We start from the raw sequence: 19,785 nt of genomic DNA on the forward strand, positions 1-19,785 counted from the left end.
AACTAGTTAGCAGAGAAGGAAACTCTGGAACTAGGAAGGGACCAAGGAAGGAAACTAAGAACCGACAAGGAAGGGAACTAGTTAGCAGAGAAAAAAATTCTGGAACTAGGAAGGGAACAAGGAAGGAAACTAAGAACCGACAAGGAAGGGAACTAGTTAGCAGAGAAGGAAACTCTGGAACTAGGAAGGGACCAAGGAAGGAAACTAAGAACCGACAAGGAAGGGAACTAGTTAGCAGAGAAGGAAACTCTGGAACTAGGAAGGGACCAAGGAAGGAAACTAAGAACCAACAAGGAAGGGAACTAGTTAGCAGAGAAGGAAACTCTGGAACTAGGAAGGGACCAAGGAAGGAAACTAAGAACCGACAAGGAAGGGAACTAGTTAGCAGAGAAGGAAACTCTGGAACTAGGAAGGGACCAAGGAAGGAAACTAAGAACCGACAAGGAAGGGAACTAGTTAGCAGAGAAGGAAACTCTGGAACTAGGAAGGGACCAAGGAAGGAAACTAATAACCAACAAGGAAGGGAACTAGTTAGCAGAGAAGGAAACTCTGGAACTAGGAAGGGAACAAGAAAGGAAACTAGTAAACAGAGAAGGAAACTGTGAAACTAGGAAGGGAACAAAGAAGGAAACTAAGAAACGAAGAAGGAAAATGGGGAAAAGGAATGAATCTAAGAAACATGGAAAGAAACAAGAAAGTGAAGTAGGAAACGATAACATAAACTAGGATGGAAAGAAGAAGCAAGGAAACAAGCAAGGAAACCACAAGGAAAAGTAGGGACACAAGGAAACGTGGATGGAGATTCTGGAAACAAGGATTTGAGAAAGGAAATAAAGAAACTAAAACAAAGAAAATCAGGAAAATGTAGGAAGACCAGGAAAGAAAATAAACAAGAATTGAAAACTACTTTTTGGTCGAACAAATTATTGTTTTCATATCCATTGATCAGCCTATAGATAGATGAATAAACTTTAATTTTATAGACTCTATATATTTAAAAGCATCATTATCTGTTATTTATCTGGTCTCTGCTGTTAATGTGTCTCTAAAGGTGAAACTGAAATGAACCAGATCATCTTTGTCTGGATGTAGGTCGTTAAAAATAGAGGAAGAAATGATGTGTATGTCGGAGTCTTGACCCATTTTTCTTTAATAGATGAGGATATTATTTTCTCAATTTAACATGGAGTTCAACTCACTAACAAATAAGTTACCGGATGAATGAAAGAAAGAAAGTTTTAATACAATATTGGCAGATTTTCATGACAACATGATTGTTTTTCATTTGATTGTTATTTGTGTATAATATCATGTTTTTATATTAATAATATTTAGATTCTACATTGACTTCAACACTCAAAGTAGCTTGAAAAGTGTAGTAAATATGGTGACACAAGAATAGATTCTCCTTGTTTACACTGGAGTGTTGAGAGAGCGAACAATTGAAGGAAAATCACATCAAACTGTCGTCAAGGCTTGTGACACGATTGTCTCGATGTTTAAAGATTAAATCTGTCAACTCTTGCCGCACACGCTCTCGACATACAGTGTTTACAAATCACATCTGTGAACTTTTCTTTCAAAGCCATGATTTATTTGACCTAGAAAATTGAGCATTTCCTGTTATAATACTATTCATTTTGTGGTGTTACTTGCCATGAATGAAAATAACTATACGTATATTTTTAAATAGAAATTATAAAAGTAATATACAAATGAATGACGGGTGCAAAACATTTAAATAGAACTATGTACATGAAAGTAAAAATAAGATTTTGGTGTGGGAGAGTAAAATATAACAATACAATCATGTTGGAACAAAAACTAAAATCTAAGAACTTTAAAATTAAATTAAATGTCGCAACAAACTACTTTGTGTGTTTTTATTGTAATATTTCTATTTTCTACATTAATTGGAAACAACATTTAAAGCTAATGTTAAAGAAAAAATAATTATGAATGAAGGGAAAGTTGTTTATTGAGTTATGAATGGTAAGAAAAACAATCCTTCAAGTCTACAAGTCTTTGTTTGTTTAAAGCTTTTTCAGTTGTTGTTCCAGACACACAAAAAGATCAAATGTCTGCATGAAAATAATTCCTTTAATCCATCATCTTAAAATAAGTCTCTTCTACTTTATTCACTGATATTTTATTACATCATCAATAAAACATGATCATTATAGTCTTTATGTTTTTGACATTTAGGTTGTTGTAATGGTTCTTTATACATATTTAAATGTTGTGTTTACTGAAATAATAAAAAGTTAAGTTTTAGTAAATTCGTTATTGCATTTATTTGGCAATTAGTTGAATTTAAATCCATTAAATTTCCATCATAAAGTATTATTTTACACTCACCTAACCCATTGCAATTATTTCCAATACTTGCTATAATTAATTTAATTAAATTTGCTTAACACAATGTCACTGGAAAGTCACAACATTTCTAAAGATCTGCTTTGTCTCTTCAGCCCCATTCTCGAGTCAGTGTTTATCCTCTGCTGCCCCTAGTGACAGACAAAAGAATGAAAAAAAAAAAGTTTTGTAAACAAATATTCACATGTGGCTTCACATTTATACTTTTGTTTTTCTCAATAGAAAATATTTGGGACCACAGTCTTTTTTACTCATTGTATTGTATATTATATATTATATTATTTGTACATATTGTATTTTTCAATGGTAGTAACTAATTCTTCATTTAAAAATGTTTTCAGTTCCTGGTTTCTGTGTGTTTAAAACTGTTTGTAATTATCTTTCAGCTCTTTTTGGTTCTAGAAACTTAGAAGTCATTGTTGTTCATCTCGTTCTCCCTTCATACCAACATGTTCTTACTTAGAAGACAATAAAACCGTCCGATGACTGGAGGGAGGACAGGACAGTTGATGAATTGTTTGCGGACAAAACCTGCTTCTCCTGCTTGGCATCAGTCAAGAGAACAGAGGGAATTGTCTCTTATTTCACTACGGCTACAAATAAATGTGTGCACGTGTGGGGAAACTGGTTCTTGGTAGCAGACGTGTGCGTGAGATTGTTGTTAACTGCATTTAAAGTTTGTTTACGGCCCTAAATGTGTGATTTTTATAAGGGAGTCTCGGTGCTTCCTGCTCCTGATGTGGTCACAGCGACTGAAGGGAAATATTAGCGCAATTGAGGGGGGAGGGTTCAGTGTCCACCACAAGTCGGAGGAAGGAAACGCTTACACACACTCGTGCACACACTTATGCGCACTCTCACGCACACACCCGGGCATACTTTGTGCTCCGAGGGATCCTTTTAAGGCGAAGGCTAAGACTCTGAATGCTGAGTGTGGCGACGTCTTCAAATACAAACACAAAAATAAGAACACATATTTAGTGCATGTTTCTAAAAACAAAACAAAAAAATCATGGAGCCCAGGCTCCGTTCTTGGACCGCACAACTTCCCACAGTGTTATATTTATAGCAGTGTGTCACAAGTCGTTTCCCATGTCGAGGAACTGAACTGAACTTCTTTCTCTTTTTTTTTAATGTGTTGTTTTTACATCGTTTTATTTATTTGTTTATTTTAATCTCTCCCTTTAGGCCGAGGCCAGACTCGCGGCCAAGAGGGCGGCCAGAGCAGAGGCCAGAGAGATCCGCATGAAGGAGCTGGAGAGGCAACAGAAGGAGGTAAAGGATGTTAACTCTGCTCTGTGCTCGACTACCTTTGACTAACATGGAATTCACGAAGACGCAATTGGCTTCTTCTGGAATCTTCTTTGGTTCTACGATCCTGTAAAACTGTTGGATCCTGTCATTTTCATCCCTTTCTTCTGCTGTTCGGAGTTCCGGTCTAGCAGGTAGACCCAGAACTTTCTGTTCCCCTGTTACCTCGCCCAGGTCTTCCCGAAGGACCTCGGGGCGTTCCCAGACCAGCAGAGATACATAGTCTCTCTTTTAGTTTTTTCTCTTATCAATGTTTCCAACTTTTTACGCCTCACTACTGTTGGAATCTTTTGCAGCATTTTTGGTTAAGCTATACACCATGAATAAAAATTGGAAAAATACCTACATGTTTATATGGTGAAAACTTAAAAACCTTGTTATGCTAGGAGCAAAAACATGTACATAAAAGTGAGAAAAAAAATGATACTAGATGAATAGGTCTTTAAATGCACAATTTTACGATGGGAATGAATAAAATATAAACATTTTAAACAGAAATAAGAATGCAAAACAACAACAATATTCAATTAAATGTGGATACAAATGAATACTGATGCTAAATAATAATAATAATAATAATGATACTAAATTAGAAATGTATTTAGTGCAGTATTTCTATTGGTTGTAATGTTAAACTATTTTAAAGAAGGTCAACACTAGCCTAAAATGTTGTACATTGTTTGAATATTTATTTGTGTTGTAGTTGTGTCAGCAAGTCTTCATCTGAAGATTAAAAAGTCCTTATCTGTTGGAGCTATTAGTGTTTCCCTGATGGATAACATCTTTTTGAGCATTTTCTTTTTCCTGATTCACTCAAATCTTTCCTGAAAGTACACTTTTGTAATCAAACTTGAAACAAACTCACCAATTAACCTATAAAAAGAGGATCAAAATCATCAGAATCATCATCATCTTTGGGCATCAAATCCAATCAATGGTATTTTTTAAACCATATTTTTCCTCTTTGAATTCTTCTCATTTTGTACTGGTTAAGATACAGTTGAAGTCTCTACACTAACAAAGTCCATGGATGAGCAGATCTGTGATCAAGCTGATTGGATTAGATGAGCAATATTTGCAGACATACACAGAGTTCATTTTAAATAGTTTGTTTAGTGTTTTTTTTTTTCTTTTTTTAACCATTATTACAAGTGTCGTCATTTTTTAGCTTTTATAGTTTTGCATCGTTACCTCTCTGGTGTTTTTGTTTTCAAGTGAAGTCGACAGTCCGGGGTGTTTGTTTGCATCTGTGATCGTGGTTAAGCTCAGACTCTGATCTCTTGGGTCATGGGTCAGTGGAGTAAAGAGCTACACCAGCCGTGAGTTATTAGCAACTCCCAGGCCCGGTTTCAGTGATGTGTTGAAAGTCTGCGTCAATACTTTGTTCTGTCTTGAGGCCCGGTTCTGTTCCCCGTCAGACCTGGAGTTCCCAGTGTTGCCCCAAATTCCCTGTTTTGTCTCCAGTGTTGAGAAGGTTAATATGGGCCTTAAGGCTGTGTCTCAGTTCACATGGACTGTTGCAACCCTTATTGGAACCCTTATATAGATCCTCTTCAGTGACTTTAATGTCCCCAGAACAAGTGGGTCTGATGGTATCCTAGACTCTGTTTTGGCCCTTGTTAAGTTAGTATACTTCCATCCAAGGCCCAGACTAGTATTTATCCAGCTTGGTAATATGTTGAAATCCAGCCAGTTATCTCGTGTCATCTAAGGTCTAGTCCTGGTCCTAGAGGTGGGTCAAACAGATAGGTGAACCCCTCTGTAGCGAGGGCTTTGTTCTCCAACAGCGCAGTGGCCCCTGGTGTAAATCTAATTGTCCCCATCCTGTGCTAGTCCATGGTTCCAGTTTTACAGAATGCGATGATTCCATCTCAGTCAAGTCTATAGATCATGGACCACTTACGTAGTAGCCTATCCATCAGAGTAGCCTGTGGGTGGGATATGGGACTACATAAACCTCTCTTATAATTCCTAAACACAAGGCTTGAATATGTTTAATTTAGCTTTCGTGATATATGGGAAAGTAACCTGTGTTCCTTGCAAAAGAAGGATCAAACTTGTAGAAGCCCTTAGGATCACGTGTTGACGTTCGTGTAGCTCATGGAATCTAAATGTTTGGCGATCCCTGCTATAGAGTCAAATAGTCCTTGTTTATAGTTAATGAATCAATCGCTGGATTGATATTGTCACGCTAGCTCTGATAAACTAAGCTATGCTACGTTACCAAGATTATCAATGTCGACAACCATACAGAGAGTGCCAGTAAATGTAAAGAAATTCGACAAATACTGAGATGGTTAAAAACCTCCAATTACGAAAATGTGACAGTTTGGTTCGTCCCAAGGCCTGAGCTGTGTCTTCTGCTTTACAGTACACTGTAAGACAATGAGCAGGGTAGTACTGTCTCAAATCGACAGCTTTTTCTTCTACTACTTTTTTAACACTGATTGAAACCGGTCGTTGAAACACTATCACCGACACTTGACAACGCTTTTAACAATTGAAACAAGTTATTAAGTTGTGTTTCATTGTGTTATTAATGTAGTTGTGTTGTTTTGTGGTAAAATTAGTGTTTTCTCGAGACATTTACGCCGGTATCTGCTCAGAAGACGCGTCGTCGGTGACGTAGCTTCGGTTTAGCATCACCTACGTCACTAGGATGGTGGCCGTTGAGGGTGGAAAGTTTCCTCTGTGAGATTCGTCTATGGAGATCAATATAGTATATTGAAGTGTCCCATGATCCGCACTCAATTTTCTGGCTGTTTGAGTGCACAAATTAAGTCCTCACTGTGCACTACATTCTCGCACACTGCACACCTGTGCACTTCATATATTAAGTGCAGGTGCAGAAGTGCATGATTTGGAAACCCCCCCCCCGGACTGAACAGATTTTGACTGCTCTAGAATGAGTAAAATAACATGCTGGATGGTTGGATTTGGTAGTTGATCAGTAGTTTCAGAAATCTCACAAGTGACTTTCCCACAACGGTCACACACACGGGATTATAGCTCATTGTTAAGCTGAGTCTGGTCAGTCTGTGTGTGTGTGTGTGTGTGTGTGTGTGTGTGTGTGTGCGCGCCCATTAAATCCCTTAACCGGGTTTCAAAGTGGCTTAGCAGGTTGAACGCTGGGTCCAGACTGAATCGTAGTCGCAGTTGTTGACATGAGACATGTGCTCCGCCGCGACATCGCCGCCCCCTCGTATCTTGGGTTCGTGCCGCTGAAGTCTGGAGTCGAACCGGAGCGTTGGGTCGTAGCACCGATGGTCGCCATCGAGACCGACGGCGGTCTCGCCTCTGGGGAAGTATGAAGTCCCACCTGCTGTCCTGACGACAGAACCACGGCTGGGCAGCGGGTGACGGGGAGGGGGTTGAGGGCCACCCTCGCCAGGCGCCCTGCGACCCCCCCAGCTAAGAGATGGACCGCGGTGAGTGGAAGATGCCCCTCGGCGAGATTGTGTAACTGGTTTGAATGGTTGGGTTTATGACGCGGCCTGGCTAGCTCGCTAATTGCTCGTCCAGACATGGAATCAGGAACAGAGAGCGCAACCGCGTGGTTTTCCTGTTTTTCCTTCTTCAACAAAATGTGATTTATTTACCTTACTAGAGGTGTTTTGATGGCACTGGTCTGGACACAGTTCTGGTTTGTGTTCTTGTCTCAGTCATTGTGAGCCTTGTTTTTCTTAAAGCGATAGTTCACCCTTAATTTGAACTTCACTCATTTTCTACTCACCCTGAGGTCGACTAAAGGTTGGGATTATTTTTAGAGTAATCTGTTCTTTTTTTAGAGTTATAGACAAAAGATGTTTGTTGATTTTAATGTAGCGACTGGAGCTCAGTTGTCTTTGTCTTCATCTTCGTCCAAAAAGACACTTTAAAAACATCCAAATACCTCCATACTGCTCTTCTGTAACGTCCATCTTGGATTGAAGCGTAGACTTGAATAATGTTTCTTGAAAAAACTTTAAGAAAACTTTATATTTTAAGACGAGCACCACTGAGGTGTTTGGATGTTTTAAGGTGCAGAATTTTGGATGAAGATAAAGAACATTAGGAAAACTTCGGACCAAATTCCTCGTGTCGAGGCTTTAATACAAGATGGACGTTACAGACGATCAGTATGGCGGTATTTGGATGTTTTAAAGTGTCTTATAAACATTTTGACTCTAACTCTAAAAAGGAACAGATTACTCTGAAAATTATCTCAACCAAAGTCAACATGAGGGTGAGTAGAAGATTTATGAAAAATACATTTTGTGTGAACTATCGCTTTAAGTCTTATAGCTGGTTATGATGGTAAAAAGTGTTTGTTGGTGTGTTATTTTCATTTTTACTTTTGACAAGCTAGATTCGTTTCTATATTGAAGTGTGTGGTTCTATATAGTTATAGTCAGACTCCTGCAGCTGGTTGTCCATGTGAGCAACCTATTGTTATCATGTTGCGTTTAGGATTGTGTGTCCTTTTTTGATTGTTTGTGTGTATGTGTAAGTTTGATTTTTCACGTTTTTATTTTTTTGTGATTCATGTCTTTTGGCTTCTTTCAATACGTTTCCCATATGTTGGCTTTTTTGTGTCTTTTCTTTCATTATTGAATGTTCTAATATTACAGGATTATTTCTATATATTTTTGTAAATCAGGTTACCTTACCTTACATGTTTTTAATTCTATAATTTATTGAGGTATTACAGTTTCTATTGCATCATTTTGTCCGTTTCTCACAAATTTAATAGTGCATGTGTTATACACTGTAATAAATAAGCAGGTGTTAACGTCTTATTTGAAATAAAATTCAAGAGTAGATAGTAAGACAAATGTTAAGCCTTAATAACTTGTTTATAGCCTGAAATTTCTACAAAACAGGAACAGAAACATTATCTTATATTTTCTAAAGAATAATGTTGTAATCATGAAACTAAACCAGAATAGTTTTCTTACCATATTGTCAGGTGTTATTTTTCCTTCATTATCTTCAATTAAGAAATATTGTAGACTTTGATTGTGGAAAAAAAAAACATAGTCGACCGTTTAACTTCAAACCAGACCTAAATACTTACTTGGGGTTTCAGTTTTTAAAGTGTAATTTTGGTTGAAAGATCCTGTTTTAAGTGATCAGGCAATCCACCATTCATTGTACGTAACAAACTGTTCCATGAGATATATTATTATGACAATTAACTAACTACTCTCCTGGTAAATATTCTTAAACAACTCTCACGCCCGTGTGTACGCACAACACCTGTTGCTGTGCAACAACAACAACACACCTTCACAAAGGTTTCTTGAATCTCTGACGTTCTGTAATTATTTGAACATATTCTTCTTTTGTTTTTGACATCAAGTTGGTCCAGAGAATCTGTGAATATGAGAGTTTTTCCAGGTGAAAAACATCTTTCCTGGCCGTACCCGAGGTGATGAAACCGAGAGAGTTGGAGTAAAAATAGCCGTCTGCTGTAGATAAAATGCTAAATCCATGTTTTGGGCAAACATACAAGTGAGGGCAGCAGTAAATCTGGATTTAAGTCTTGGACTGATGCAGTGGAAACCGGGGTGAGGGAGTGTCTGCTGGCAGTTTGGAACGAGCTCCTTGAAAGAACCAAACCAGGGCAAAAACTTGATGCAGGCGTTTAACTCTGCATTCCAGTGAGACCTGGTCGTTCTCTCCGACCATTAACCTTTGGAAAAACACCTCAGAGTTTAAAACACTCTTTTAGTCCATGCTTTCTTTGTCAGTCATCAATGATTTTTTTCCTCCAAATATGAAGTCATTATTTATCTAGAGCCACTTCACAATAAAGCTTGAGTTCATCCAAAATATCGATTCTGAAATCTCAAGTTTTTTTTCCTTTGCAAAATGTGTATCAAGATATAACTTCATAGTATCAATACTTTTTTGAGTACTGGTACCCCAAATTTTTTAAATGTGTTTATTTCAATCTCATCTTGTCTTTTCCATGGATTTACATTGTATGTGTGATTTATGTACAATAGTACAAATAGAAACATGAACATTTTATTTTTTGTATACGTTTTACATGTTCAGTCGCGCAATTTTTAAATGTGATTGTACATTTTTTAACTGATTAAACAAGATTTTTTTTTACAGCCTTTTCTTTGTTTAACATACTTTAACAATTGTTGAGTTCCATTTTAACTAATTCTTCTGAATTGATATGTCTAATGTTGTTTTAGTACCAGTTGTGTTTAGTAATTTGTCTTTTCAATGTGAATTGATTTACAGATGTTTTTTTGTCGTTTGTGGCTAGTTTTTTATTAGATGTTAACTCATTTCTTGCCTTTCATTTTTGCATTAAATTATGTTTCATATATAAAGGATATAAAGGATGAAAAGAGTGAAAGGATGATGTTACTCTATGTCAATCGTTGTATCCTTTTCTTTGTGTTATTTCCTGATCTATGCTCATGCTTATATTTGCACTTTGTTATCTCTTTGCACTTTGCTATTTTTTTGCACTTTGTTCTTGTTTTTATGAAACTTCTGTATATTCTATCGTCTGCTGTGAACTGGAAACCCAATTTCCCAAACGAGATCTCCAGAGGGATTTATAAAGTCTATCTAATCCAATCTAATAAGATCTTATATTTAAGTGTTGATTTTTTATTCCTTTTTTTTTTTTAATCCGAGTTTGGTAACTTTTTTATATATATTTTTTCATATATTTGTACGTCTTCAGTATTTTTTAATATGGTGAAAAGTTACCACCAAACCAATGGTTTAAAAAAAATCAAATGTTTAAAGTGTGTATTGACTATAGAAGTGTTAAATGTACACACCGCTTGTCTTGAGTATTACTCTTGTAATCCCTTAATTCTAATCTGTTTTCCTTTCTTCGCCCCTCTCCTCTGTCCTCATGCCTCGCTGCAGATCTTCCAGGTGCAGAAGGTAGGCCTTCTCTTTCTTCTTCATCCTTTCCCCTCACACGACCCCCCACTCTTTCAGGTCAGGTGCTCGTACCCCCCCCTGATCTTCTCTTCGCCCTCTTTTATCAGAAGTACTACGGCTTGAACACCAAAGTAGACGACAAATCGGACAGCAAGTGGGGAGATATCGAACAATGGATGGTATAATGAGCCCAGAGTGACGTAAAAAAAAAAAATTCTATTAACCGCATGTTGTGCGTCTGATTGTCAGAGTCTTTATATCCCAGTAAACCTTTACTATATGAGGGATTGTGATGAATTAAAGCTGCTTTATTAATGATAATCCACTTATACGGTGGAACTGTTCGCCAACTTGGCATCTGACCAGCGTGACCATCTGCCCTCCTGGTGCACAACTGCATGACGTTTGGCCCTGAAGCAGGATTATATAAGGGTTGTGACTTAGTGTGTGTTGAAGCTAACATTGTGGATTGTCTTTTTTATTTGTTACATTTAACAATAATTGCCTGCAGATTATTAATATTTTGATTCACATCGATCTCAAGTGTTTTTTAGGGTGTTATTTATCATCTTTGAGGTAAAATATACCATATTTCTGATGTTTTTAATTTAGCTTTTGTCTGATTTTAAATCTTAAGATTATTAGAATTATATAAGGGTTGTGACTCTGGCTAACACTTGGCTGGTGTTGAAGCTAACATTGTGGATTGTCTTTTTTTTTGTTTTATTTAAACAATAATTGCCTGCAGATTATTAATATTTTGATCCACAGTGATCTCAAGTATTTTTACTGTTTCATTTATCATCTTTTAGGTAAAATATAATTGCATTTGTGATGTTTTAAGTTGAGCTTTCGTCCGATTTTAAATCTTAAGATTATTAGAATTATATAAGGGTTGTGACACTGGCTAAAACTTGGCATCTGTTTGAAGCTAACATTGTGGATTGTATTTTTTTTGTTTTATTTAAACGATAATTGCCTGCAGATTATTAATATTTTGATTCACAAAGATCTCAAGTGTGTTTTTTAAAGTTTCATTTATCATCTTTTAGGAAAGGTTTACTTGAATTCTGATGTTTTTAGTTGAGCTTTTAAAAAACTCAAGATTATCATATTTATATAAATGCGTTCTTCTTCCACAGTTTGTGGGTCATTTATTAATCTATACAATTTGTAAATTACGGGGCATTAATTGAGCATTTCGTCCAGATGTGTCTGAATATTAAAGTATGTTAAAGTTCAAGCTTAAAAGTTGGCGGGCGTTAAAGATAAGAGACCGAGTATGTCCACGATCGGAGCTAAACTGAAGTCGAAGTTAAGGTAAAGAATAACACATTAAGAATTAAAATACGGTCGTGATCAGACTTCCTGTTTGCGAAATAAACATTTTGCAGAGTTGCCTTTGAGACGATTGAAAGCTACGACACATCAAAGCGTGTTTATGTGTCATTAAAGTACTTGAATTACAGGATCAAAGCCTCATTTCAAGCGTAAAAGTGTTTATTGTGTTTGGCCTGAGATTCATACGGGTGTTGAGTCGGTGAAGACGAGACTTGTTTTCTCAGTAGTTTTTATATTAATGTATTGAGGTTAGAAAACTGATTTTAAAGGCTCTTGGTCCTCCAACTTGTTCTTCACCTTCTTGTCCATGACCTCTGCTGACCTTCACCTCCTCTCTCATCGTCACCCTCCCTCCATCCCTCCCTCCCTCCATCCATCCAGGAGGACAGTGAGCGATACTCACGCCCTTCACAGATGCACACGGTTTGTAGTCCTCCCTCCTTTTTCTCCTTCCTTATGTCTTTCACATCTTTGTCTTTCCTCTTTCATTCGCTCTGTTTCAATGACTGTAAATATTGCATTTTAATTCATTTAAAAATGACTTTTTAACCTTATTTTGAAGCATTTTTTTTGTTTTGATTGTAATACAAGTTTACGCTTCCATTCTGTTTAAATCCAAAGAATCACTATTGTGACTTATTATTGATGCCAAGTATTTGGATTTAGTCAGATTAAGCGAGTACTAGTGTGACTGGATTTTCACAGAGAGCTTTGAAATTAGCCACGATTAACAATTAGCTTACGGCATCACTGATGTTTTTTTAATTAAAAACATGAATTAAGAGCTTCTAACTTTGAATTTTGGTTCCAATAAATAAATGTGGATATGTTTCGCTACTGAAAATTGGGTTAAATATAATTATTACCATATATTTTGGACTATAAGCCCCACTTAAAATCCTTTAATTTTGTCGCCTGTGTTAGATAAAGGGTTACGAAGTGGATTTCAAACTCAAGGCTACCTTATAGTCCGAGTATTACAGTAATTGTTAAAAGTCAAGCAATGACACTATTTTTTGTAAGTATTTTAGAAGCGAACACATTTGATGACACGAAAACAAACGTGGGACCAAATGTGAACAACATCCGACGTAATATCACATCCAGAAGTTCAACAGTATTGTGAACCACAAGATAATACTTCAAACGTCTTCGCAAACAGACTAATGACAGTATTTAGGAAGTAACATCCACACTTGGCAGCTTTGTGTTTTTTCTATCTGGATCAAAGATCAGTGGTTATTAAATTGTAGACTAGAGTACATATTGTGTCTCTACTCAAGAGACATGGACTGCTGTAGTAAATATAGTTTGGACTTCAAAACAACTCCCGTTCACAACTTTAAATGATCATGTGATGGTTGGTCTGGATCAGTCCACAGTGTCACGTGACCTAAAGCAAACAAGCTTGAATTCATAAAAAGTGTTGTATGATCCAAATTCAGTTAGTTTTAGAGGATTATTAATTGTATTAAACCTTCTATTCATGATCAGGCAGGGTTGTAGGAAAATATTGATATTGATTCAAAAGGAACGCATCTATTTTTTTAAATTAACAATTAACTGATAATATTCACTTGATTTATCTTGTATTTCTTGTGAATACTATTATTTGTTTTGTAAACTGATGCTAAGAATGTGACAACATTGTGTGTTTACTATGCTGTACTACATCTTTGTTCCTACAGGGATGTTTTGAATCGACAGATTCTTGTCGAACCAAACCCATTAAATCCAGATAAACGCTGGACGTCGACGACCCCTTCGTTCACCTTTTATCGATGATATATCTTTGTTGACGTCCATCCTAATTCTTCCCGTCTCTCCCGCACAGCTCTCCGATGACGACGAGCGGATGTCGGTGGGAAGCCGTGGAAGCGTCAGGGTCAGTATCCGACTTATTGCTTCACGTATTCAATGTTGGCTGGTTTTAAAACCAATGCGTGTCTGACGTCGACGACTCTCTCGACAGTCGGATCGCGACTCGCTCTATGGAGGGGTGAGAGAGTCGTGTGATCATTAACTTTAGGGCATGTTGGGTTTTGCTTCTGACGTAGTTTGGTTTGTCCACAAAATGCACTGTATTTAAGACTGGGTGAAGAACTTTGGTTCTTTTCTGGCAACAACCGAAGCGCTTCGGTAGTCCTTAGTTTAGAAACATCCTTAGTCTTTTGGTGCCACGTTTTGGTACCAAAAGTGTGATCAAAACCTTTCAAAGGGAAAATCAATAAATGATTAAGGCAGCGAACATCAGAATAATTTGTCACTTGTTCTTTTACACTGGAATTTTTTTTTTTTTTCTGTAAGAAAATGGCTTTATGTGGAAATTTACCAAAACTGGAAAATGAAGCTTTAAATATTTACTGTGTGTAATGTCATTTTCCTTTTTTTTTTTTAGAATTGATCTTATAAATTTTTTTTTTTTTTTTTTTAAAACAATGGTCCAGTTACCTGGATCAAACATATAGGTATCGGTATCAGAACTGGTATCAAACGTTTTGGATCGATACCCGGCCTAATTATTTTAAAATCCAAACAATCACTCTTGTGACTTATTTTTAAAGTATTTGGGCTTTAGCGGATTAAGCAAGTACTGGTGTGACAAAGGGAGCTTAGAATTTAGCCACGGCTAACAAGTAGCTTGCGGCATCAAACTGACGGCTTTATTAAAAACTTGAATGAAGAACTTCTAACTTTGGATTTTCGTTCTAATAAATAAATGTGGATATGTTTTACTACTTGAAATTGGGCTGCATATAGTCGTTAACATATATTTTGGACTATAAGGCGCACTTCAAATCCTCTAATATTCTGATCCTGTTATCATGCTTACAAAGTAGACTTCAAATCATCAGTCAGAGAGTAGAAGAATAAATTGAGCATGAAAATGAAAAGGTTAATTGGTATTGTGACGTATAATCTGGTAATAATAATAATATAATAATACAAATAATTATATAACACTTTTTAAACTGTAGTTACAAATGACTTTACATAAACGCAAACAAATACAGTAAAAAAAAATGACACAATACATTAAGATGGCACATTAATTAAACAAGATAAAACGATTCCATTCAAGGAAAATATTATTAAATAAAATGATAAAACACTGAAAAATAAAGGAGAGTAAAATTCCATGGATGAACCCAAGGGTTAAGAGACGACATCACACAAAAGCCAGTCTGTAAAAGTGTGTTTTCAAAAGAAATTTAGACGAAGGAACAGACTCAGCCAGTCTTATCTCCTTTTTAGCCTGGACTTTAGGAACAGTTAACAGGAGCCTGTCCGAGGATCTAAGACTGGTGCGCCATATATATAATAATATAATATATAATAGCCATATAGTCAGAATAATAACTGTTAAACGTTGAGCAATGACACTATTTTTGTCCAAAGTATTTTAGAAGAGAACACATTTGATGACACGAAAATGATTAAAAAAACTATATAATGCTTAACCAGTTGACATGTTGAAATGGCTCTTGCATGTTTACATTGTTGCACCAATAACATCCTGAAGTGTGACTTTAATGACGGTCAGAGCGAGGGCATGTTTGTTTTATTTTTAAAAACCACTTTAAGAAATAAACCTCCTTCACCCTCTCAAGGCTTCATCCACACACTCGCTCAAGAAGTCCAAGAAAAAGAAGAAGCACAAACACAAAGACAGAGACGTATGTAAAGAGATAAATCACAGGCGGAAACAACATCTGAGCATCTGTCGCTCCTTTTTTTTTTTTTTTTTTCCTTTTCCAAACAGAAGAACGGCTACGACGACCAGTACAGTGTTGTTTCCAGCAGGGTCAGTGTGTGTGAAACCTTCTCTTCTCTCGTTTGAAACTATTCCAGATCGTCCATAAAGTCTTGACATTTTTCTCAGAGCTCCAAGCTGAGCGACGAAAGCCGGTCGTATCGTTCCTCCAAATTAGACCTGCCGCCAGCAGGTGGCGCTGCTCTGGTAACTGTTTGTGACTAACAACCTGCCGTGGTGTTATTTTTTAACAACACTGATTGAAAGTGAATTTTTGGTTACATTCAAAAAACCTTTCTGGATAAGGTTTGGTTTGGAACTTTGGTTCTTTTGTGGCACCGACCAAAATGCTAGGACCAATGTAGCTTCGTATTTCGATACCCAGATGTCAATCACATGATCAAAACTTGATAATGCCGCTGGTGATTGACAGTAGCCTTTATATGATTGCTTGGTAACCACAGATTGTACGTGGTTACGGCAATAGACGGTGTTTACGTGCATAGATATATATCTAAATACATCATGGCATTAGCATCGTTGTTAGCAAAGTCGGTTATTCTCGTCACAAGATGGCCGCCAACCGGTCAGGGTTGAGGCGTCTAATGATTTGTAGATCTACGATCATGTTTATCTGTGTTGTTTTAAAAAGTTAATTTCAGTGGTTAAGTTAAATGTTAAGTCTTTTTTTCTTGTAGTTCATGTTTGTGACTCGCAACAGTAAACTTATAACCTGAAATGAGACTGAAATGTTTTTTTTAACTTGGTTTGAAATCAAAAGTAAAAGTAGTATATTTTTTTCTGTAATAAAACAACGAAAAGTTGAAATTGAACCAAAGCTAAAAATCGTAATATTCGAACAATGTTATAATCAGGTTGTAAGTTCTCTCTGTGTTACTTGGGTTTACTCCGGTTTCCTCCTACTGTCCAGAAACATGCAGAGGACAATTGGAAACTTGGGGAAATTGTCCGTATAATTCAATTCTTTATCATTTTGACTTATGAAGAATTTTAAAAAATATTGTTTACTTTTATTAAAAAATAAACAATATATAAATAAATGTATTATTAAATACATTTAAAAAATGATAAAAAAATAAATATATATATATATATTGTCATTAAAATAAACGGCTTGAAGTTTTAATTTACCAAAGCTGAAAATGTAAGTATCTTATTAATGTTAAGAATGGTTCAAATTGATTTTATAAAATTGGTATCGGATAAAGAATGGTTCAGCCGGTATCAAAGCAAAGATATTGTTAACAGTATCAGACTTTCTTTTTTTTACCCAACCCTGGTTCTGGATTGATTGGATTTGATCAGATTTTCTGCTCATTGCATGTCACGTTGTTTATAAAGTGTGTGTGTGTGTGTGTGGGGGGGGGGGGGGGTCAAAGGTATCAGGAGGTCGCATGTTTCATATTAAGATGTCTTCTCCTTTTTTTTTTGGGTCACAAATCCAACTCAAGTGTTTCTTTCTTCCGACTCGCTATCACTTCCCCGCAGGCTTCTTCTTACGCGGCCTCCTCTGACTTGTACGGCCTCAATGGTCTTTCCTCCGGCAGAAACCCGGGGTCGTCTTTCAATGGTTACCAGGTCTGTATGTGAAGTCCTTCAGTGGTATGAGTGTCAGCGTCAGGTCCTTTTGTTCGCGATCCTCCAGGTCACTCAGTCAGCTTTACCGACAGCTCTGTTGTCTTTCATACACTGACCCTTGTTCACCTTCTTAGCCTGAAGTCAGCAGTAACTGACACCAGTACTTATCACTTCTCGTGGCCACCTGATACTTCTCTGTCTCCAAAAGCACTCGTCTGGGACTTTAAAAAAAATACTAAATCACACTGAATATTTGACTCATGGCGGCAGTTTTTAAACTCGAGATAATACATAACTTGAATTATTAAGGACAACTTTGCAAGAAATTGTGAATGATTTCAAGCGCAACTCTTTATGTTTAACGTGTGTTTGTTGGTGTCATTCTCGGGCAGAGTTCATTGTATGAAGAGAGTCTCTGTAGTGGGTCTCGGCGTGTCGTGGCTCCACCTTCCCACGTAAGACTCTTTTTTATGGATTGTTCGCCGCATTTTGTCTGCGACGCGACTGCATGGTTTGATATATATTCACGACGATCACGTGTTTTGTCTTTTGCACGTTTGGTTTTGAATGATTGAATTAAATGCAAATTTAAGTTTAACAAGTCAAAAGACAAAGAGTAGTCTTTGTTTAAATCCACAGGAAATATTTCCAAACCCACCGTCAGAACTATACAGAATAAATGTAATAAATAAAAGTTAAAAGGCTGTAAATTGATCGATAAAAATGATTAAAATAAAACAAATATTGGCTGCATTCTACTTTCAGGAATCGTCTTTGTTTGATGATCACCTTACTTGACCCTTGTGTTACCTCAGGGTCAAGGTGACCCAGGGCCCCCAAAAACAAATGTGTTTGTGTCCCTGGCGAATGCAGTGGAGGAGATCGTTGACCTTGACCCATAGGCAACAGAAGGGATACCTCAAACACATTTGTTTTTGGGTCACCTTGACCCTGATATGGTTATATACGGGGGTTAAGAAACTTTTCAGAACAACTTTTAGTGTAGCTTGTAGCTCATTGTGTTGATACAAATTGTTATTTATTTATGAATGTATATGGAGAGAAAAATGATTTACAAAAATAATTTAAATAACATTAATCACACAAGATCTCAAGAAACGGTGACTGAAAACAACTTCATAATATTAAATTAAAGATATTAAGCATGAATAAATTAATTAATTTGAGTAACAAAAATAATAATAATAACTATAACCACATTCTATGACCTCCATATTTTAATCGCATAATTTTGAGTTCTTTAATTCAGACGGTTTGGTCTTGAAAAGCCACATTTATATTCAACTTGAGTTGCAAATTTATTGTTATTATTATAGATTTTAAAACGTATTTGGATACTTATTATTGTAAGTATATTTTATGGAATTCATACCAAACCATAAACCAAAACAGACAAGCCAAGATATGAATACATTTACATTATTATAATGATATTTTTGAAAGTTTTTACCAATTTCCCAAATGACTGAATGAGAGTAATTTCATTGTTATTGACTCTTACTATTCCACTTTTGTCTATCGTGACGAGTAATTTGAAACATTATTGTGGCTGATGTGCATGAAAAGTTGTCGTTATAAAAGAGTGTTGTGTTTCTTTGTTGTGTCTGCACATCTGTCCACGATTTTATTATTATTAAAAGCCAACATTTAATCATAAACTAACTTCCTATGCACGGAAAACTAACAAACTAAATGGTGTTTTGATTCCAGTAAGAGATTAATTTGTCCTGATATTTATATTAATATTGTTGTGTTGATGCTGTTGGTTTGTGGTGGCGTTCATGCGTGACAAGTGTGTTTGTTTGCACGAGTCCGTCTTCAGCTGACGACGCTGTCATTTCTCCGCAGCCTGTAGAGTACAGTAGTTACCGTGGATCCAGAACCTCCAGCAGGGCTAGTTCAGCTCGAGCCAGTCCAGTGGTGAGAATCCTGACAACAGATAAATCAGTGTTTACATCTCAGAGAGATAGACGGTGACGCAGTATGAAAGTATCCATCAGATTGTTAAATATTACAATGAACATTTTAAGAAGCACTAATTGTTTTTGTTTATTTGAATTCAACAATTTCTAAATTTAAAGGCCTTTTTAAATATATATTATATATTTTTTTCATATAAAAGAGATATTTTTTAATAATAAAAAATAATATAATTTAGAAATATTCATAATTATGTATTTTTATTATGTCTTTATTAATATAAATAATATATTTATTTATGTATACATGTATTATGAATAAAATGTGTTATTATTACTTTTATATTTTATAATAAATAATACATTAATGTATTATATTGGGTAATTATTTATTTATTTAAATAATATATTTATTTATATATTTTATTATTAGTATTTTATATAAATATATTTTCTACAGTCAATATTCTAAACCTTTAAAAATCGATCACAGAAGATCACATGACCACGTAAAAGAACACCATCAAGTAGCTCAGTACTCCATTGGTTTTGTCTGGTTGC

General features: G+C 36.0%; 1 protein-coding gene across 6 annotated transcripts in view; it reads left to right on the forward strand.

Annotated features, from left to right (window-relative positions):
• lrrfip1a (leucine rich repeat (in FLII) interacting protein 1a) overlaps positions 1 to 19,785 on the forward strand; it is a 42,538-nt gene that overhangs the window by 13,549 nt on the left and 9,204 nt on the right. For 4 of the 6 annotated variants that reach the window (XM_087804658.1, XM_087804661.1, XM_087804659.1 and 1 more), the window contains exons 2-6: positions 3,565 to 3,651; positions 10,573 to 10,590; positions 10,698 to 10,769; positions 12,313 to 12,354; positions 13,766 to 13,816. In XM_087804658.1, the coding sequence (XP_087660784.1) occupies positions 3,565 to 3,651; positions 10,573 to 10,590; positions 10,698 to 10,769; positions 12,313 to 12,354; positions 13,766 to 13,816 (270 nt within the window). Of the gene's footprint in view, positions 1 to 3,564; positions 3,652 to 10,572; positions 10,591 to 10,697; positions 10,770 to 12,312; positions 12,355 to 13,765; positions 13,817 to 17,194; positions 17,285 to 17,676; positions 17,740 to 19,153; positions 19,226 to 19,785 lie in introns of all 6 variants that reach the window. The other 2 variants (XM_087804664.1, XM_087804660.1) reach the window with 2 other exon arrangements.

The sequence above is a fragment of the Callionymus lyra genome, chromosome 12 (assembly GCF_982586985.1).
Source record: "Callionymus lyra chromosome 12, fCalLyr1.hap1.1, whole genome shotgun sequence".
Lineage (NCBI taxonomy): Eukaryota > Metazoa > Chordata > Actinopteri > Syngnathiformes > Callionymidae > Callionymus > Callionymus lyra.